Genomic DNA, 22480 nt, shown 5'->3' with positions numbered 1-22480 from the left:
TCAAACCACATACAGATGGTTTTTACACCAACCATTAAACCACCATTTCTGATGTGTGAATTCAACTTGCTCATGTTTGTGAGAACTTCTAGTATTTTTTCATTTTGATCTATTTATTTTTTTTTTAAGATTTTTTATTTATTTATTCAACAGAGATAGAGACAGCCAGCGAGAGAGGGAACACAAGCAGGGGGAGTGGGAGAGGAAGAAGCAGGCTCACAGCAGAGGAGCCCGATGTGGGGCTCGATCCCATAACGCCGGGATCACGCCCTGAGCCGAAGGCAGACGCTTAACCGCTGTGCCACCCAGGCGCCCCTCATTTTGATTTATATTTACTATTTAATGTACTTTGATTTTGTTTCTTTTTCACTTGCTTTGCTTTTTCTATCTTGGTCAATGTTCACCTTATTATTTTTAAAAAGTTAGGACTAATTTTACTAGGGAGCAAAAGGAAAAATATAATAAAGAAAATCGAGACGGTGAGGTGCAGAGATGAGTGGTTTAGACTCTTGAAAACATCATTGTTGAAATTCTGGATCCAGAAAAATAGATGAATGAAAAAAACTTAACTATGATCTTTATGCCAAAACACCACCTTTGCTAACATTCGAATACAATTACCTTGAAGCCTGTGTCTTGAAAATGAGTCTATAAACAGAAATAGGTATGTATGCATATATATGATATAAAATATTAAAAGTGATACCTGTATACTCATGAGTCATTTGAGAAACATGAAGCTCTCTCTGTCTGTAAATGTAAGTCCCTCTTTCCTCCACAGACGTAACTGCTATCCTAGATTTTGTTACTCATCCACTTGCTCTCCTTTGTACTTTGCTCACATGTATACTTCTCTATCTCTACATCTCTCTCTATATAAACAACGTACTGCTGAATTCTTTGCTTTTTGAACTTTGTTTTTGAAATACAGTTACATGATATCTATATATTTTTTTCATTCAACATGAAGGTATAATAATCTGGAAGTGTTTAACTCATTAATTCATTTTCATTGCTGAACCTTATCCCCATGGTCTGACCATAACCAACATTTATTAACCCAGTCTATTGTTAATGGACATTTCTTACTTTCCATTTTTGTAAACTGTTACTACAAGAAGTATCGCCATGTTGTCACAAACATTCTGGTATATGTCTGTGGGTGCACACATGCGAGAGTTTCTCCAGGGTGGTGTTTTTCTGTGATGGAAACTGCAGGTGAGCCTTTTCTTCCTGTCCTTTTACTGAAACACTGCGGGACATTTGGTATCTTTGGCTCTCCCACACTGTAACCACAGATAACACCCTGTCACAGGGACAACCAAACCATCCCAGTATTTCTAGACATCTTTTAGGATGCCCCATTGAGAACTATTGCCCTAGGGTATGTATCTAGAAGTGGGACTGTCGGGTCACAGGTTGTGTGACTGCTCGGTTTTCACTTAGTCTATATAAACCACATTGTTGTGATTCAGAGACAGTAGTGGGTTGGATCACAAATCCGACATATACATAATTCATGTTAAACGGCATGCTCATGTACCATATGCCCACATATATATTTCAATATACCTCAGGAAGTCTTCACATATATACTTGATGCTATTATATCAACGACTTAAAGTATTCCTGCTTTTACAAAAGGTACACATTTCACAATCTATTAACAGAATATTTTCTGTTATCCTTTCTCTAATAAGTTTGGTATCACATCTGAAATACGACTTCTAGTTAAACAACATTTCCACAAGAACATTTTTATCCATATTCCTTAAAGTGATAAATTTCCCCTCAATACCTTTGACTGCTTGTTGAAAGCTTTCACATGTTCAAAGCATTCAAAAGGTTTCACTCCTCTATTAATCCTCTAGTTCCAATAAGCTATAACCAATTGGGATGAAGACTTTCCTACATGTGTTGACATCTTAGCTTTCCTGCCCTGTGATTTTGCTGATGTTCAACGAGTCTGATTTGTAGATGTAGGTTTCTGCATGCAGCCAACATTGATGGGAGTTTTCTTCTTGTGTGTTTTTCTTTGATGTTTGGTGAGGGCTGACCTCTGGCTGAAGGTTTTTCTACATTCATTACATTCATAGGGTTTTTCCCCTGTGTGAATTCTCTGATGTTTTGTGAGGGCTGATTTTTCATAGAAGGTTTTCCCACATTCAGGGCATTTGTAGGGTTTCTCTCCTGTATGAGTTCTCTGATGCACAACCAGGTTGGATTTCACACAGAAAGATCTCCAGCATTCGTTGCATTTATAGGGTTTCTCTCCTGTGTGGGTCCTTTGATGTTGAGTAAGGTTTGATTTCACACAGAAGGTTTTCCCACATTCACTACATTGATATGGTTTCTCTCCTGTGTGAGTTCTCTGATGCACTGTGAGGGCTGACTTCTGGCAAAAGGACTTCCCACATTCATTACATTCATACGGTTTTTCTCCTGTGTGAGTTCTCTGATGTTCGGTGAGGTTGGATTTCACAAAGAAGGACTTCCCACATTCGTTACACTCATAGGGCTTTTTCCCTGTGTGTGTGCTCTGATGTTGAGTACGGTCTGTTTTCTTATGAAAGCTTTTCCCACATTTATTACAGTCATAGGCTTTCTTTCCATTGTGAGCTCTCTGATTTTGAGTGAGGTGTGACTTCTTATTGAAGGCCCTCCCGCTTCTGTGACACTCAGCAGTTTTCTTCCCTGGGTGCATTCTCTGATGTCGAGTGAGTTTTAACTTCTCACAGGAGGATTTCTCACATTTACCACCTTGAAAGCTTTTCTCTCCGATGTTAATTCTCTGACTTCTAGTGAGGTGTGACTCCTTCTTTATGCCTCTCTCACTATCATGACACTCACTAGGTTTTTCTGTTGTGTGAGTTCTCTGACGTTGAGCAAAGCATGGCGTTTTGTGGAAGGACTGCCCACATTTATCACAGTCATGGATTTCCTCTCCTGCATGAGTTCTCTCACTCTGAGCGTGGTATGACTTCTGCAAGGCGTCCTCGCTTTCATTATACTCATCAGGTGTTCCTCCTCTGTATGGTCTCTGCTGTTGAGTAAGGTCTGACTTCTTGCTAAAGGATTTCCCCAGTTTATTGCAATCATAGTGTTTCTCCCCTATGTGGGTTCTCTGATGTACGCATATTGACTTCATGCATGAGGGTTTCCTATTTTTATTGGATTCATGCAGTTTCCTTTCTTTAAGGGTTCTCGGGTGAGCACTGAGCTTTAATTTTTGGGTGAAGGCCTGTCTGTATTCATTACCTTCAGAGGGTTTCTCTCCTTTGTGAGCTCTCTTATGTGTAACAAAGGCAGTCTTTTTGTGAAAGTTCTTTCCACAATTATTATATTCAAGAGTTTTCTCCAAAACCGAATTCTTCTCATGTTGAATTAAGTCCTCATTGTGTCTGTGGGATTTCTTCCTGTGATCATTTTCATAGGGTTTGTTCCCTGTATGACTTTTCTCATGCACAGTATCAAGGAATCCACATCCACTGATATCGTTAGACTTTTTTCTTACATGGTTTCTATTACTAATAATTAATTCTGAAACACTTTTCAAGCTTGTTCCAAAGGAGTCACATTTATGGGATATTTTTCTTGAGGGCACTGGGTTTGTGGCCATATTAAATGTTTCTCCCAAGGTCTTACTTCTCTCCTTAGTCAATATTCTGTTGTTGAAGAATAAAGCTTGCCTCGAATATTTATCTTCCTTTTCTTGGCTTCTTTCTTTCATGTTATTGGCTTTCTGGATTTCTAGAAATATGAGAAATTGACATATGTTACAAATCTTAGCACATTTCTTAAGAAATGGCATTGTACACAAATGGCCTATATGGACTTGAAGGGTTCTTAGACATAGTGTTCTGGGATGAAAGAAGTGCTGGGCAAATATTTATTCTACTCTTTTGTTTTGGTAACATAAAAACAAAGACAAAAACACATATTGTAGTAGAAAAAAAAAGGAGGGGAAGCTGAAAATTAACACAAGTGGCTCTGGTTTGTTACAAATATGATGTCAAGATGGATAGAGGGTTTGAAAAAAGACATAAGGAATGGTGGGCTGAGTAAGGAGGTCAGGAAAACAACTGATCCAAGGATGGAGCATTTTCAAAGGATGGGCAAAGACAAGGCACACTAAGGAGGAAGACAAGGAAGACTGGAAGGTAATAAGGGAAGTATCAGAGCCAAGATCAGGTTGACGCAGATCAGACTAGAACCATATCCTCCTCTCCCCCATACTTTACCACCTGCAGTGGAATCCTTACTCCACTTTCCATGTTCCCAAACTCTTCCTCCTCTTTCCCATTCTGTACACCAACTCCCAGTTAAACTTATGAAATTACTAATTTCCTTGGGTCTCAGGGTCCAGTCCTATAGTTCATCCCCATCTCTTCCTCGAGCTGTGATATGGTAAAACAATGTCCAAAGAGAGTGTTAAGACATAGGAGAGAATGAGCCCTCCCTACCCTACTTGCAAAAGGATCCAACTGCCCTCTGTATTCTGGTTGTTGATGTTGTCATTTGACCCCATCAGGATTGATCAACAGTTATCTGTCCTGATTGACACCCTCCACTCCTCCCTCTTTCAATCTCCTCATTTATTTTGTCAACTGACTGTGCCCTGTCACAATACGAATGTTTAATTCCACCTTTATATCATGCTTTCTTCCTCTCTGATGTCTTTTTTTTCTGTGAAAACTCAAGTAGCTGGCTATTCAATTTGGTCCAAGGACCTTTATTAATCTTTGTCTTAAAAACTTTTTAGCTATGGGTGATTATTACTATCCTCTGCTATTCTCATTTTATGCAAGAACATCAATTGTATGCTTAAAAATACGTGATTTTTCTGTAGCCGATAAAACAAATAGAAGCCAATATGCCAGCAAGGAAAATTTGATATTGGATTTTTATACCTAGAGTTTATACTAGGTTCTTATATCTAAGTTCACAACCCATGTTCAAGCAATCAGTCCACAAGTCTAAAGTATTGTCGATCATATAAGATCAGGGTATTTAATTCTATAAATTGGACATTTCCAGCCACATATCCACTCTCATGTCTTTCACTTGGTTAGTACATATTCTGTCCTTAGCCCTACTCAGAACCTACATATCCTTCAGGGCAATGCTACTGTCCCAGTGCTTTTTTTAAAAAAACAATCTCATCACTTCAAGTTCCATTGGTGGCAAAGTTTGCAAGTACATACTATCTGTACAATGTGTTCTGACACTTCTTTCCACGGCTCGTTTGTGTGATGTTTTCTTTCTACTTCTACTTCCATGACCAAGCCTGATTTTCATTGCTTGGTTGTAATCCACATTTTAATTAATTAACTAACTAATTAATTTTTAAAGTAGGCTCCATGTGGGGCCTGAACTCATGACTCTGAGATCAAGACCGGAGCTGAGATCAAGAGTCAGAAGCTTGACTGACTGAGCCACTCAGGCGCCCCCATTCCACTTTTATTTTAAGTTTGGGATTTCAGCTGCCTCCCACCTCCACTGAAAATGGAGTTGACATTTCGTTTTTATTTCCCCTGTGGCCTTCGAATAGTCTGCAGGAAAAGAAGAGGCAATGCTGAGTTTACACATCCATCTGCATACTGGAATTCACTCCTTCCTTCTCAAAATGCTTTGTTCATGGGGCTGCAGAAGACCATTGTCTTCTTTTTTTTTTTTTTTAAGATTTTATTTATTTATCTGACAGAGATAGAGACAGCCAGCGAGAGAGGGAACACAAGCAGGGGGAGTGGGAGAGGAAGAAGCAGGCTCATAGTGGAGGAGCCCAATGTGGGGCTTGATCCCACAACGCTGGGATCACGCCCTGAGCCGAAGGCAGACGCCTAAGGACTCTGCCACCCAGGCACCCCCTGCAGAAGACCACTGTCTTCTGGTTCCTTCCCCACTGTACTGGGTGCTTCTGCTCAGTCTCGCTTGCTAGAGTCATGTGGCTTCCTGACCTCCAAACCTAGTGCATACAGGTGCAGCCCTTGACCTCCCCTCTCACCTAGCGTGTCACTCAGGGTAGAAGTCAGTCTTACCAGGCCCCTAAAGCTCTGCTCCAGCTAACTCTCTGTCATCAGCTGCTACTTTCTTTTGAACCCGCTCTGGTCCCACGGACTCCTCTCTGGTCCCTGATTACACCAAGCACACTCCCATCTCAGAGGCTTCATACCTGCTGCAGCCTCGATCTGGAAATCTCTCAGATAACCTGTGGCTCACTCCATCCCTCCATTCAAAACTCTATCCTGAACTGTTTCTTTCCAAAACCAGCACTCCTTATCGGTCCCTATATCCTTCATCTGACTTTAATTTTCATACTGCTGATTACTGCTGGACATATTACTTTTTTTTTTCTAATTGCCAATTTTTTGCTAAATTTGCCAATTTGCTAATTAGATCTACTGGTAGGAATAGAGACTTTGCATCCCCTCTGCTTAGAATGTAACAGGTGCATAGGTGTCTAATAAATATTTGTTGAATATAGGAATGCACCAATAACTGCTTATTGACAGTGTGTTCGGCAGAGGAGGGAAGGTGAACAATGGCCACTACCGAACAGAGAAAAACAGAGAAATAAAGGTCTAGGATGAGGAAAGGAGCAATTGGGTTCTACGAAATCCAAGTCAATCTCTCTATGCATAAAAGTCAAACAGAACGTGAAGAGCACTTACATATGAGCGCTATTTGGAGGTTTGATAGCTAAGGTATGGTGATCAACTGTCTCTAGTCACTTCTAAAAGCCTCTAAAACACTTTCAGAAATGCTCTGACCTGGCCACTTGGCATCCAGCTTCCACCAGTTGCCTTCTCTCTACCCTCGTGAACTCACCTGGGCGACTCTGACTTGGAAGCTCCCTCTTTGGTGCCCATGGCTCCTCTCCTTGCTCCAGCTTGAGTACCAGCTCAGGTTTGGTGACACAGTGCCCTGTTATGGGAAATGACATGGGACTTGGCAAATCTGCTTAAGGATCAGGCCCTTTGAAGAATCAGAAGGGAGAAGCTTTAGAAGCTGTACAATGATGGGGCCCTCATCAAAGAAGACCTTTTCACTAGAGAGGTGAGAATGTAACAGACTTTCAAGTTCCCCAAAAGGGTCTCTGAATCCCAAATCTCAAGCCTGAAAGTCATTACACCCTACAGTGATTTGGTGGCTAAGACAGGAAATGCATGCCTTTGGCAGCTGCATGGGAAGGACACTTACCCAGTGACACCAGCTGCCTGTAGTTCTCCAGCATCACCTCCTTGTACAGGAGCCTCTGGGCAGGGTTCAGCAGCTGCCACTCCTTCTGGGTGAAGTCCACAGATATGTCCTCGAACAACACCGAGCCCTGTAACAGTCAAATCCCGCTCACTGGGAAGCGTGCAAGACCGGATGGCATGGGAAATCAATATGGAAATGAATTTCTACTGTGTTCATTGTTTTAAAAATTTGGGGCAGGGGAGAGGGTAGAGGGTTAAAGGGAGGGGGCAAGGAGAGAGGGAGAGGGAGAGAGCGAATCTTAAGCAGGCTCCATGTCCGGTGTGAGCCTGATGTGGGGCTTGATCTCACAACCCTGAGATCATGACCTGAGCCAAAATCAAGAGTCAGATGCTTCACCGACTGAGCCACCCAGGTGCCCCTACTGTGTTCATTGTTAAGAGTTTACCAGAACATGTTACAAAGGATGACAACTATGTACCTTCCTTTATGTTGTACTCTGTGGGAGAAACAGAAGCCATAATAGAAATACTCTGCCTCTATGTTTATTTATTAATTCATAAAATAATGAACATTTGAGTCCCTCTATATATCGAGAACTATTCTAGTCGTAAGGATGCTAAGGCGAAAGAGACACTGATCCAGTTATTAAGGTGTTTACGGACCAACAAGGAGATTTTCTACAAAACACACACATGTCCAATAATAAATTACACAATAATAAATAACAACACACATTTAGTTAAGGGAGTCCCAAGCAGTACGGGGTGACGGAATAAGGTTGGGGGCTTCGAGGAGACTCAGAGCAGTAGAGGTATTCAGTGGTCAGACACGAAGAAAGTCTGGATCTTCTCCTGGAGACCAGGGGCTAATACTGAGGCACCCCATCAACAGGAGTTCCTGAGCATCCCTCTGTGCATCGACATGTAAATGATTTACGTCTGGGACTCTCCAGCTCACCGCCAAAAGTAAAGTTCCCTTTCTTAATTTTTTCTAGATACAAAAGAAACATGACAGGGCATTCTAGTACTTTCCTCACATACCATACATTACTTCATTGTTGGTGCAGTTCTCTGGGTGGACACGGGGCTTCGGAGATGACTTCCATGGAAATGCGGACATATAGATAAATAACATGATCAGATTTATATTTTGAAAGCTATGCCCTAGTACAGCAGAGTGGGGAAGTGTTTTAAAGCAGTGGTTCTCAATCAACATGGTCTTGCCTGCCGGGGAGGAGAATGTGGTCATGGCAGGAGACATTGTGATTGTCCGAACTGAGGAAAGGGTGCNGTTGTCCGAACTGAGGAAAGGGCGCTTCTGGTATCTAGTGGCTGGAGTCCAGAGATGCTGTTGGACATCCTACGATGCCCAGGACAGCCAGGATTAGCTAGCCCCAAATACTGATTGCGTTGAGGTTGAGAAAGCCGGGGAAGGGTTTGTAAAGGGAAGGGAAGGGAANACATGGTCTTGCCTGCCGGGGAGGAGAATGTGGTCATGGCAGGAGACATTGTGATTGTCCGAACTGAGGAAAGGGTGCTTCTGGTATCTAGTGGCTGGAGTTCCAGAGATGCTGTTGGACATCCTACGATGCCCAGGACAGCCAGGATTAGCTAGCCCCAAATACTGATTGCGTTGAGGTTGAGAAAGCCGGGGAAGGGTTTGTAAAGGGAAGGGAAGGGAAGGGAATTCAGAGAGGAAGGTAATAACCATAATCAGAGAAGATTTTAATGTAGTAACAGGGGCATTTAGAAGTGGAGCTGATTCTAAATGGTGTTCAATTGTTTAGGGCAACAGGGACAATGGAACACTACTCCGGGTCATCTGCAAGAGCAGCTGGGTCAAGGCTGGGGCCATATACTGAGACTGACAAGCCAGGAGGAAGAATAGGTCAGGCAGGAGAGAGAGAAAGAGGGAGAGGGAGAGAGATCTTGGACGTGTTATACGTAAGGCATCTGTGACACACACAGGTGGAGAGTTCCAGGTGATGGCTGGATGTAAGGTCTTGGGGCTCAGGAGAGAGGTCGAGGATTAAGATGACTTTTGGAAATCAGGAGCATCTCGGTGGTAGCGGAAGCCGTCCAAGTAGGGAACTTGCCCACAAAGAACAGGGAGAAGGAAGACTTGGAGCCTGGCGGGGAGGAGGAGGGAGAGGAGGCCTGGCGACCAAAGAAGCGGGAGTCAGCCCTTGCACCTGCACAGGGAGAGCAGAGCACGTCCACGACAGCACTCTCGAGGCAGCCGCCGAAGGAATGAANTGAGCCTGATGTGGGGCTTGATCTCACAACCCTGAGATCATGACCTGAGCCAAAATCAAGAGTCAGATGCTTCACCGACTGAGCCACCCAGGTGCCCCTACTGTGTTCATTGTTAAGAGTTTACCAGAACATGTTACAAAGGATGACAACTATGTACCTTCCTTTATGTTGTACTCTGTGGGAGAAACAGAAGCCATAATAGAAATACTCTGCCTCTATGTTTATTTATTAATTCATAAAATAATGAACATTTGAGTCCCTCTATATATCGAGAACTATTCTAGTCGTAAGGATGCTAAGGCGAAAGAGACACTGATCCAGTTATTAAGGTGTTTACGGACCAACAAGGAGATTTTCTACAAAACACACACATGTCCAATAATAAATTACACAATAATAAATAACAACACACATTTAGTTAAGGGAGTCCCAAGCAGTACGGGGTGACGGAATAAGGTTGGGGGCTTCGAGGAGACTCAGAGCAGTAGAGGTATTCAGTGGTCAGACACGAAGAAAGTCTGGATCTTCTCCTGGAGACCAGGGGCTAATACTGAGGCACCCCATCAACAGGAGTTCCTGAGGATCCCTCTGTGCATCGACATGTAAATGATTTACGTCTAGGACTCTCCAGCTCGCCGCCAAAAGTAAAGTTCCCTTTCTTAATTTTTTCTAGATACAAAAGAAACATGACAGGGCATTCTAGTACTTTCCTCACGTACCATACATTACTTCATTGTTGGTGCAGTTCTCTGGGTGGACACGGGGCTTCGGAGATGACTTCCATGGAAATGCGGACATATAGATAAATAACATGATCAGATTTATATTTTGAAAGCTATGCCCTAGTACAGCAGAGTGGGGAAGTGTTTTAAAGCAGTGGTTCTCAATCAACATGGTCTTGCCTGCCGGGGAGGAGAATGTGGTCATGGCAGGAGACATTGTGGTTGTCCGAACTGAGGAAAGGGCGCTTCTGGTATCTAGTGGCTGGAGTCCAGAGATGCTGTTGGACATCCTACGATGCCCAGGACAGCCAGGATTAGCTAGCCCCAAATACTGATTGCGTTGAGGTTGAGAAAGCCGGGGAAGGGTTTGTAAAGGGAAGGGAAGGGAATTCAGAGAGGAAGGTAATAACCATAATCAGAGAAGATTTTAATGTAGTAACAGGGGCATTTAGAAGTGGAGCTGATTCTAAATGGTGTTCAATTGTTTAGGGCAACAGGGACAATGGAACACTACTCCGGGGTCATCTGCAAGAGCAGCTGGGTCAAGGCTGGGGCCATATACTGAGACTGACAAGCCAGGAGGAAGAATAGGTCAGGCAGGAGAGAGAGAAAGAGGGAGAGGGAGAGAGATCTTGGACGTGTTATACGTAAGGCATCTGTGACACACACAGGTGGAGAGTTCCAGGTGATGGCTGGATGTAAGGTCTTGGGGCTCAGGAGAGAGGTCGAGGATTAAGATGACTTTTGGAAATCAGGAGCATCTCGGTGGTAGCGGAAGCCGTCCAAGTAGGGAACTTGCCCACAAAGAACAGGGAGAAGGAAGACTTGGAGCCTGGCGGGGAGGAGGAGGGAGAGGAGGCCTGGCGACCAAAGAAGCGGGAGTCAGCCCTTGCACCTGCACAGGGAGAGCAGAGCACGTCCACGACAGCACTCTCGAGGCAGCCGCCGAAGGAATGAAACTCTCCTCCCGAAGGAATGAAGCTCTCCTCCCGTGTCACCAGTGGTGACAATTTCAAGAATAAGAGATGTTCCTACCGCGACATGATGGGCTGGGCACACACATTTATCTCTTTGGCCTTCAAAACTGGAGCAGGGGAGACATAAAAACACCACTATGTGATCAGGGCAGAGGAGTGCAGGGAAGGGGGCTGTCAGCAGGGGACAAACTCTGACTGGTTTCTGTAAGAGATGGAGTAGGAGACAGAGAGGCTGTGTGCTCATCCCCTAATAAAAACCCAGAAGGTGCAAGAGAAGGTTCTGTTCAGAGCCAGGTGGCAGGAAGATGAAATGGGATCTGGGCTGAAGACCCAGGAGAGAGAGTGGGCATATGAGGACTGCCATGCTCCTGGCTCGTTCTTACCCCTGGAGGGGTTGGCGAAGGGTCAACACTCAGGAAAACCTTCTCTATAAAAAGCAGGGCAATCGCCTCCAGGACTTTGCAACCCAAGAGAGAAAGAAAGTACTATGCTCAGTACACTGACCAGTCCCAGCTTTGCTTTTAGGGCAACACTAGGGAAACAGACCAATGCACTCTGCCATCAGGTAAGGCTTTGCCGGCTTTGGCAGGGGGAAAGGAGGGTCCCCGGGAGCTCTGCCCCCCTCTGTACAGCCTACAGAGAGTCCTGTCTGTACACATCTCCCACCAATCCACGGAAAAGGCCCCAAGTCTCTCCTTCCACTCAAGGGAAGAGCTTGCCAAGGAAAGAGACGTCTGTGCTGCTGCTGCCTAGATTGATCTTACGAGGTTTTTGTCCTTCCATTTACAACAGAAAACTAAAAAGGGCCCAGACTCTGCTGGAGGAAAAACAATCAATCGGAAAAATAAGCATCAGGAAAAACTGCTTAACAAATTGTTATTTTATGTAAATAAAAACCAACAGCCTAAAAAATAAAGTACCAAGATGAATCGATTGAAGCCTATGAAGACAAAGTTAATTTACATATTGAAGACAATACTTTTAAGATTTCAGCTTGGTGTCCCCAGATTGGTGTCAGAGTGTTATTTCCATAAAATGAGAAAAGTTGGCTCTGCGAAAAGAAGGACCCAGATAGGACATACTCTGTGGGTGACTTAGGAAAACAAAAAGCCCTAAAACTCTCCAAGGGAGGCTTTGAAAACTCCATGACTTGGGGACAAAAATGAGCAAATCTCTTAACGCACAGAACAAAAGCACAGGAAAATGGAAGAGATGACAGAAAAGTAAAGGGAGGACAGCCAGACCGCCGCGGAGAGCCACTGACAGCCTCCCAGGAGCTCTGGGTGGCAAGAATGGAGAGGAGGCAGGGAGGGACATAATCTCGGGAAATCACTGGAAGTGTCTGGGGGCACTCGAGCGTCCATGGGCAGCAGTATCTTCCTCGGGCAGACGCAGCCTGGTGAGATAGCTCAAACTCCGGGAGAAAGAAAAACTTGGCAAGAAGAAAGAATAAAACAGGAGTGAGAAGCAAACTGGCACACGACTTCTCCCCAGTCTCTGCAGATGCTGGGAGATAAAGGAGATCCTGTTTTCGCCTCCTACCCTGAAGGAAAAGGAGTGCAGACCCTGGGGGTGTAGCCAATTATTCCGGTGACAGGGTGGAATAAAGGTGCTTCCAGACACTCAGACTCAGAAGGCCTGAGATTCTCCAGAGGCCTCCATCAGAAGTCAGCAGTGAAGAAGGAGAGTGTGGACAGCAGACAGAAGAGCAAGAAGAACCGGTTCCTGGTGAAGCCAGAGAAGGGAGGAGGACTTACAGACCTTGCGAGGGAAGAGGCACAGGGTAACTCAACTTCAGGGAACGTTGAAAAACATTTATAAACTGTATGTAGGCACCATTTTTACATTTTTGGACAAAGCGACATATTGTGGGTGTGAAGCCTGAGAATTCTCGAAACTTGGGAAGAGGAGCTGCTACAGTGATTGACGGGGCAACTGAGGCAGGCTGTGCCAGTCCAGCAACAGTCCATCTGGAACGAGGCAGTAAAATCAGTCCCTGAAAAGACGGAGAATGACTGGTCCTCTGGATGGGTTAGGAATGCCAGAGCTCACACGCAGCCGAGGGCACCTGAAACCCTCTTTCTACCTAAGTATGGTTCCCAGCTTTAGGAAATAAAAACACAGGGCACCCAGGGAAACAACAAATAGGTTTTTAGTATAAGTATGTCCCATGCAAGGTATACTTTCTGTGCCCTGTGTCTTATCTAGCAACGCCATGCCCAAGAGACGTCCCATTCCAAGTTCCTGGACAGCCTGGACCAGAAGCAGATGGTAACTTACTTTCAAAAATGGGTGGAAGCTTGTAGTGGGCTTGGACTCCAGGACAAATTTGACCTATCTGGCCAAATTTCTTTTCTTTTCTTTTTAGTAACCTTTACACCCAATGTGGGACTCAAATTCACAACCCCGAGATCAAGAGTCGCATGCTCTACCGACTGAACCAGCCAGTTGCCCCCATCTGGCCAAATTTCTTTTTAATGATGTATCCTTAGAACCATTCCAGCTACAAGCACTTAAACCTGTTAGTTATACTTTCAGTAAAAAGGGCATAATAAAACTCCCTACTTCATAACACTGTCGTAATTAAAAGAGTGAAGCCAGGCAAGGAATTTAACAGTAACTAGAACGTGATAAGCAACCCTAAGCTGTAGATAACATTAAAAAATGTTTTGTCTTCAAACTTGGGACAGCAAAATAACCAGAAAATGTGTATTAGAATTGAAATAATTTTTGTTCAAGTAGCTAGAAGGTGTGATGCAATTGTTAACAAAGGATTCAAAAAAGAATATTTATTATGTAAAGACAAAGTGGGAAAAGAAAANTACACATCTCCCACCAATCCACGGAAAAGGCCCCAAGTCTCTCCTTCCACTCAAGGGAAGAGCTTGCCAAGGAAAGAGACGTCTGTGCTGCTGCTGCCTAGATTGATCTTACGAGGTTTTTGTCCTTCCATTTACAACAGAAAACTAAAAAGGGCCCAGACTCTGCTGGAGGAAAAACAATCAATCGGAAAAATAAGCATCAGGAAAAACTGCTTAACAAATTGTTATTTTATGTAAATAAAAACCAACAGCCTAAAAAATAAAGTACCAAGATGAATCGATTGAAGCCTATGAAGACAAAGTTAATTTACATATTGAAGACAATACTTTTAAGACTTCAGCTTGGTGTCCCCAGATTGGTGTCAGAGTGTTATTTCCATAAAATGAGAAAAGTTGGCTCTGCGAAAAGAAGGACCCAGATAGGACATACTCTGTGGGTGACTTAGGAAAACAAAAAGCCCTAAAACTCTCCAAGGGAGGCTTTGAAAACTCCATGACTTGGGGACAAAAATGAGCAAATCTCTTAACGCACAGAACAAAAGCACAGGAAAATGGAAGAGATGACAGAAAAGTAAAGGGAGGACAGCCAGACCGCCGCGGAGAGCCACTGACAGCCTCCCAGGAGCTCTGGGTGGCAAGAATGGAGAGGAGGCAGGGAGGGACATAATCTCGGGAAATCACTGGAAGTGTCTGGGGGCACTCGAGCCTCCATGGGCAGCAGTATCTTCCTCGGGCAGACGCAGCCTGGTGAGATAGCTCAAACTCCAGGAGAAAGAAAAACTTGGCAAGAAGAAAGAATAAAACGGGAGTGAGAAGCAAACTGGCACACGACTTCTCCCCAGTCTCTGCAGATGCTGGGAGATAAAGGAGATCCTGTTTTCGCCTCCTACCCTGAAGGAAAAGGAGTGCAGACCCTGGGGGTGTAGCCAATTATTCCGGTGACAGGGTGGAATAAAGGTGCTTCCAGACACTCAGACTCAGAAGGCCTGAGATTCTCCAGAGGCCTCCATCAGAAGTCAGCAGTGAAGAAGGAGAGTGTGGACAGCAGACAGAAGAGCAAGAAGAACCGGTTCCTGGTGAAGCCAGAGAAGGGAGGAGGACTTACAGACCTTGCGAGGGAAGAGGCACAGGGTAACTCAACTTCAGGGAACGTTGAAAAACATTTATAAACTGTATGTAGGCACCATTTTTACATTTTTGGACAAAGCGACATATTGTGGGTGTGAAGCCTGAGAATTCTCGAAACTTGGGAAGAGGAGCTGCTACAGTGATTGACGGGGCAACTGAGGCAGGCTGTGCCAGTCCAGCAACAGTCCATCTGGAACGAGGCAGTAAAATCAGTCCCTGAAAAGACGGAGAATGACTGGTCCTCTGGATGGGTTAGGAATGCCAGAGCTCACACGCAGCCGAGGGCACCTGAAACCCTCTTTCTACCTAAGTATGGTTCCCAGCTTTAGGAAATAAAAACACAGGGCACCCAGGGAAACAACAAATAGGTTTTTAGTATAAGTATGTCCCATGCAAGGTATACTTTCTGTGCCCTGTGTCTTATCTAGCAACGCCATGCCCAAGAGACGTCCCATTCCAAGTTCCTGGACAGCCTGGACCAGAAGCAGATGGTAACTTACTTTCAAAAATGGGTGGAAGCTTGTAGTGGGCTTGGACTCCAGGACAAATTTGACCTATCTGGCCAAATTTCTTTTCTTTTCTTTTTAGTAACCTTTACACCCAATGTGGGACTCAAATTCACAACCCCGAGATCAAGAGTCGCATGCTCTACCGACTGAACCAGCCAGTTGCCCCCATCTGGCCAAATTTCTTTTTAATGATGTATCCTTAGAACCATTCCAGCTACAAGCACTTAAACCTGTTAGTTATACTTTCAGTAAAAAGGGCATAATAAAACTCCCTACTTCATAACACTGTCGTAATTAAAAGAGTGAAGCCAGGCAAGGAATTTAACAGTAACTAGAACGTGATAAGCAACCCTAAGCTGTAGATAACATTAAAAAATGTTTTGTCTTCAAACTTGGGACAGCAAAATAACCAGAAAATGTGTATTAGAATTGAAATAATTTTTGTTCAAGTAGCTAGAAGGTGTGATGCAATTGTTAACAAAGGATTCAAAAAAGAATATTTATTATGTAAAGACAAAGTGGGAAAAGAAAAGCATTTAGAACGTTTCCATAGCAACTGAGATAAAGGAGTATATCTTATTTAGATGGAACTGTGGGTGAAAACAATCCCTGATGTCAAAAGAAAAATACGTTCACATACGTGTTGCACACATCAAAGGTAATCAGTGAAACAACACAAATCAAACGTAGACCTTCAAAACCACCAGAAGAGGAAAAAAGGAAAGTCAGATAATATCACAGGATAAAAGTCCAAAAAATGAAGATAAACAATTCATATGAAAGCATGGTCATTAAAAAATGTGAAGCCACTCTTGGATTTCATTGAAAAAGTTGAGTAATAAGTCAATGACTCACCCAGGATATGTTCATCTCCTGCTCCGGGGTAAGTTTCCAGAACTATGAGGCCAGAGCTGGAGGAAGGGGAAGGAGCAGAGCAATCATGAGAAATAGGGTCTGTCCTGATGGTCCCCCCGGAAGCTTTGCCTAGAAATCCACACATAGTAGCTGACAGCCAGCCACAGGGTGGGAGAATGTCTCTGACCCTTCAAAGGGGCCAAGGGGATTCCCCTATCCCTGATGTAACCCTGGGGATTTAAGAGAAGCATGCTTTTCATTGCGGAGAGTAAATATTCCTATGTTATTGGTTTCTTACAATTTACAGGTTTCTTTGATTTAATAGCAGACAGATAAAAAACAAGCCAAAGTCCAACTGAGAAAGAGCTGGTTAAACAAATCTTAGCATAGCAAGGATAACATGCCACGCCTTTGGCCATTATTAAACATGTTACATTTGAAGTTTCTGATGTCTGGGATTTGTTTATTATTTGCTTAAGTTTGTTTGTTTAAGTAATTTCTACACCCAGTGTGGGGCTCGAACTCATGACCCCGAGATCAAGAGTCCCACGCTCTTCCGACTGAGCCAGCCAGGGGATTTACTTTAAAATAATCTAGTCATGAAAGGTAGAAGGGAAATGTGTATGTGTGTGTGTTAGGGGTGGGTACAGATGAAACAAAATGGTCATAGGTTGATAACGGTGGAAGCTGTGACAAGTATTACGGGAGTAATTACGTTATTTTCTTTACTTTTCTATGTTTTGAGTATTTTCATCAGAAAAAAGTGTAAAAAATGATGTGACAAACAACAAAAATCTGACAGAGATCTGCTCACTTACTTTCTTACATATATATATATATTTTTTTTAATTAAAAAAAATTTTTAAGTAGTCTCTACACCCAACGTGGGGCTGGAACCTGCAAACCTGAGATCAAGCAATGCCCACTCTACCAACTGAGCCAGCCAGGTGCCCCTCCTACTTATATTTAAAAAATTAATATGAACCTCTAACAGGCTTTAAGGAAGTCTATTTTTTTTTTTAAAGGGATCTATTCTTCTTTGGTTTCAGTGTCTCTAAGGGATTTTTTTTTAAATTAAGAAACTTGTTTCGACTTAACTGAGCCACAGTGGACAGAAGAGGGGCTTGGGAGTCAGGGGGTCCTTTAGGTTCTGGGACTAACAAATAATGTAAACTGAGATTATATTAATATTAACGATACTGACAACATTTGGATGGTACTTACTATGTAACAGGCAATGTTCTAAGTACTTTATATATATATTACCTCATTTATTCCTTAAAATAAAGCAAGGTGTAGGTAGTATTATCACTCCCAGTCTACAGGTGAGAAAATTGACGGAAGAAGTGAAAGTAATGTGGTAGAGCCGGGCTTTGAACCCTGGCAGTCTGGCTCCAGAAACCTTGTACTTACCCCTATGCTAATGACTCCCTCAGACCCAATACTCTTCACTTTTAAAATGAGACAGGTGACATAACCCCTGAAGACCCTTGCTGTACTGCTACAAAGGCAAGAATGGGGGTTGGGTGGTAGCATATCCCTAAATTCCAGATGAGGGGATGGCTGTGGTTTGCGGGCTGTGCAGAATCCCAGGAGAGGGGCTGCAGGGAGAATAAAAATCATGGGGGGTAGTTTGGGGAGAGTGGAGATAGTGTCTTCCTGGCCGTCCTCCCAGACCACATCCTCATCCACTGTCCACAGGATTTCCTCATCCTAGGAAGCCTGCCTCTTGCCCACCACCCTCAGCTCGGCTCACCTCTCTCTTTTGCAAGTTGGCCCACAGCTTGGCTGACGGACAGTGCTTGACAACCTCTGGTGCGGTGATTTGACTCAGGGCAGAACGATCAGAAATTGTTTCCAAGCAAGCAAAGATGGAACCTGCTTGTTTCTGGGGTCTGTGTCCCCAGCTGCGGTGGGCTGTTTCTGGGTGGGGGGGGATCTCCCAGGTGGGAGTCCTGCTCATGGTGGCCCCACCTTCTTTCCTTACAAGAGCTGTGGGAATCCAAGGAAATGTGAACCTGGCTGGAGGGGTAAATTCAAATAACTTGAAATCTCCAGCTCAGGTCCCAGCTGTCCCTGGGACTTCACCACCCCCTACAACAGTTCTCAGTGGGGTTCCCAGACCAGCAGTAGCAGCCTCAGTCAGGAGCTGATAGCAATGCAGATCTGGGGGCCCCTTCCAAACCTACTGAACCGGAGACTCTGGGGGTGGGGCCTTGCCAGCTCCTGGGTTTTAACAAACTTATTTGAGAGCAATTGTCAGAAAAATCTGGTTTGGGAGTCTGTAAGCCGCTGAGGTCACAGGGGAGATGGACAATGAAGAAAGAGTAGAGGTCACTGTTATGCAGTGACCCGAGGGCCCTGAACAGATGTCAAGAAGTCCCCACGAACTCTAGGGAAGCCCAGCTTGGTATACTCCGGGTTCTTCCTCGTGCCTCTGTGGGACTTGCCACTTTGCTAAGTGCTGGGAAGGATGCGCTGCTGGACAAACCCAACATGGGATTTAGAAATAAAACTGCTCGTGGTTTGTATGCCGGCTCCTTCAATTACTACTGTCCATGAGACCCCACCTCCAGACTCTTGGTTTTCTTCTTGGTTAAAATGGGATTAATACCAATTTTACGGGGGAGGGGGGGCTTTGGAAATAAATAATACTCTTAACGAAAAAAAAAAACAGTGATAAAGGCAATTAACATTTCCCAGGTACTTCGTGAATGCCAGGACCTGTGCTGAGTGCTTTACAGGTGTTATCTTATGCAATGCTCAGAACAACCTGGAGACAGGTTTTAGGAATAAGTTGATTTTACAGACGGGGAAACTGAGTCTTAGAGGCTCATCATTTTGCCCGCGGAGATTCAGTGGCTGAGCTAGAATTTAAACTCGTCGGAGTTCAAACTTAGGCGCTTGCATCAGTCTGCTAAAATGCATACCCACCACCNTTCTTCTTTGGTTTCAGTGTCTCTAAGGGATTTTTTTTTAAATTAAGAAACTTGTTTCGACTTAACTGAGCCACAGTGGACAGAAGAGGGGCTTGGGAGTCAGGGGGTCCTTTAGGTTCTGGGACTAACAAATAATGTAAACTGAGATTATATTAATATTAACGATACTGACAACATTTGGATGGTACTTACTATGTAACAGGCAATGTTCTAAGTACTTTATATATATATTACCTCATTTATTCCTTAAAATAAAGCAAGGTGTAGGTAGTATTATCACTCCCAGTCTACAGGTGAGAAAATTGACGGAAGAAGTGAAAGTAATGTGGTAGAGCCGGGCTTTGAACCCTGGCAGTCTGGCTCCAGAAACCTTGTACTTACCCCTATGCTAATGACTCCCTCAGACCCAATACTCTTCACTTTTAAAATGAGACAGGTGACATAACCCCTGAAGACCCTTGCTGTACTGCTACAAAGGCAAGAATGGGGGTTGGGTGGTAGCATATCCCTAAATTCCAGATGAGGGGATGGCTGTGGTTTGCGGGCTGTGCAGAATCCCAGGAGAGGGGCTGCAGGGAGAATAAAAATCATGGGGGGTAGTTTGGGGAGAGTGGAGATAGTGTCTTCCTGGCCGTCCTCCCAGACCACATCCTCATCCACTGTCCACAGGATTTCCTCATCCCAGGAAGCCTGCCTCTTGCCCACCACCCTCAGCTCGGCTCACCTCTCTCTTTTGCAAGTTGGCCCACAGCTTGGCTGACGGACAGTGCTTGACAACCTCTGGTGCGGTGATTTGACTCAGGGCAGAACGATCAGAAATTGTTTCCAAGCAAGCAAAGATGGAACCTGCTTGTTTCTGGGGTCTGTGTCCCCAGCTGCGGTGGGCTGTTTCTGGGTGGGGGGGGATCTCCCAGGTGGGAGTCCTGCTCATGGTGGCCCCACCTTCTTTCCTTACAAGAGCTGTGGGAATCCAAGGAAATGTGAACCTGGCTGGAGGGGTAAATTCAAATAACTTGAAATCTCCAGCTCAGGTCCCAGCTGTCCCTGGGACTTCACCACCCCCTACAACAGTTCTCAGTGGGGTTCCCAGACCAGCAGTAGCAGCCTCAGTCAGGAGCTGATAGCAATGCAGATCTGGGGGCCCCTTCCAAACCTACTGAACCGGAGACTCTGGGGGTGGGGCCTTGCCAGCTCCTGGGTTTTAACAAGCTTATTTGAGAGCAATTGTCAGAAAAATCTGGTTTGGGAGTCTGTAAGCCGCTGAGGTCACAGGGGAGATGGACAATGAAGAAAGAGTAGAGGTCACTGTTATGCAGTGACCCGAGGGCCCTGAACAGATGTCAAGAAGTCCCCACGAACTCTAGGGAAGCCCAGCTTGGTATACTCCGGGTTCTTCCTCGTGCCTCTGCGGGACTTGCCACTTTGCTAAGTGCTGGGAAGGATGCGCTGCTGGACAAACCCAACATGGGATTTAGAAATAAAACTGCTCGTGGTTTGTATGCCGGCTCCTTCAATTACTACTGTCCATGAGACCCCACCTCCAGACTCTTGGTTTTCTTCTTGGTTAAAATGGGATTAATACCAATTTTACGGGGGAGGGGGGGCTTTGGAAATAAATAATACTCTTAACGAAAAAAAAAAACAGTGATAAAGGCAATTAACATTTCCCAGGTACTTCGTGAATGCCAGGACCTGTGCTGAGTGCTTTACAGGTGTTATCTTATGCAATGCTCAGAACAACCTGGAGACAGGTTTTAGGAATAAGTTGATTTTACAGACGGGGAAACTGAGTCTTAGAGGCTCATCATTTTGCCCACGGAGATTCAGTGGCTGAGCTAGAATTTAAACTCGTCGGAGTTCAAACTTAGGCGCTTGCATCAGTCTGCTAAAATGCATACCCACCACCAGCCAGCCCTTAGCTTGCAGACATATAATGAATGTTAGAACCATTCACTCTCATTCCCGCTGCGGTCATGGATTTGACTCGCTTATGAATGGGTGACCAGGGCATATGCAAATTCGAGAAGCTCCTGGAAACAGTTCTTTCGCATTCAGATGGCTCTCCTTCGGCGCGCTTTATTCTGACCAAGAAACCCGTGCCCTTATCCTTTTCGTGTAACCTGTGGGTCTGCAGCCAAGCCACTCTGTGTCTGGCTTTCTTTAGGGTCCTCAGCCCGCGTGGGGTTCGCTCAAGTTTTTGCTTCCACCATGTGTGGGCACAAACCTATCCCGCGCCGGGCAAAGCAACCCTCCAAACTAGGTCCTCACCTGTAGTGCACATCCTTCGTGCAGGACTCGGTCACCGAGCAGCGCGCCGACCCGGAGGCTCCCGGATTACCTGCTGTGCGAAGCCGGAGACAAGGGAGCGGGTGAACAATGAGGAAGAACTGCACATGCGCAGGAGGAGCAGCTGCGAGGGACAGGTTCCCGGGGCTCTCCTGCTGGTGATCCATCAAATTCGGGACTCCGTTTCCCACAAGTCTCCGCGCTCCTGTCTTAGGGAATGTCGAAAGAGTCCCTGCCTTATCTGGAGAGTTGGGTTATTTGTCCAAAATCATCTTTACTTTTGTTTGGAGCGCTGGTTCCTCCATGACCCCTGGATTAGGAATCTGAACCCGGTTCCACGGGTTCCTAGGACCAGGGTCCCTTTAGACTCAAAGCGACCTTGGGAAGGAAAGGTAGATATCAACTGTACGCATGAAAACATAAAATTTTAACTGAAGTACTAGAGAACAAAGCCCAGCAATGTAGTAAAAGATGGATGCCCACCACCAGTCAGCTTTCTCCCAGGAATGCAAGCATCATCTCCACTCAAAAACCGGATTTCAAAGTACCACTAAAATTTAGATGAAACAGCAGATACACAAAAATCAAAGGAAGATCTGATCAAGGACAGTCCTCATAATCTACCCTCCCGGAGATGACCATGCTAGGTGATAGTTTCGTTAAAACAGGACACTGAAATTTCAATATGTTATTTTGATCTTTTCATTTAAACATGTGGTTAATCATTTTCTGACCCTTTTAACCTTTTCATTTTGAAAAATTTCAAGCTCACAGAAAGGTTGCTAGG

General features: G+C 44.6%; 1 protein-coding gene across 1 annotated transcript; it reads right to left on the bottom strand.

The window, feature by feature from the left end:
* Window positions 1-373: 373 nt before the first annotated feature.
* ZNF334 (zinc finger protein 334) lies at window positions 374-21770 on the bottom strand. Its single transcript, XM_034641192.1, has 5 exons — window positions 21676-21770; window positions 16469-16524; window positions 7201-7327; window positions 6829-6924; window positions 374-3750 (listed from the first exon to the last, which is right to left on the bottom strand). The coding sequence occupies exons 2-5, from the start codon at window positions 16481-16483 to the stop codon at window positions 1958-1960; spliced, it is 2031 nt and encodes a 676-aa protein (XP_034497083.1). The 5' UTR covers window positions 16484-16524; window positions 21676-21770; the 3' UTR covers window positions 374-1957.
* Between the last annotated feature and the right edge of the window lie 710 nt (window positions 21771-22480).

Source organism: Ailuropoda melanoleuca, chromosome 13 (assembly GCF_002007445.2).
Source record: "Ailuropoda melanoleuca isolate Jingjing chromosome 13, ASM200744v2, whole genome shotgun sequence".
Lineage (NCBI taxonomy): Eukaryota > Metazoa > Chordata > Mammalia > Carnivora > Ursidae > Ailuropoda > Ailuropoda melanoleuca.
The sequence above is the reverse complement of the archived record's forward strand: the minus strand, read 5'-3'. Positions and strand labels throughout refer to the sequence as shown.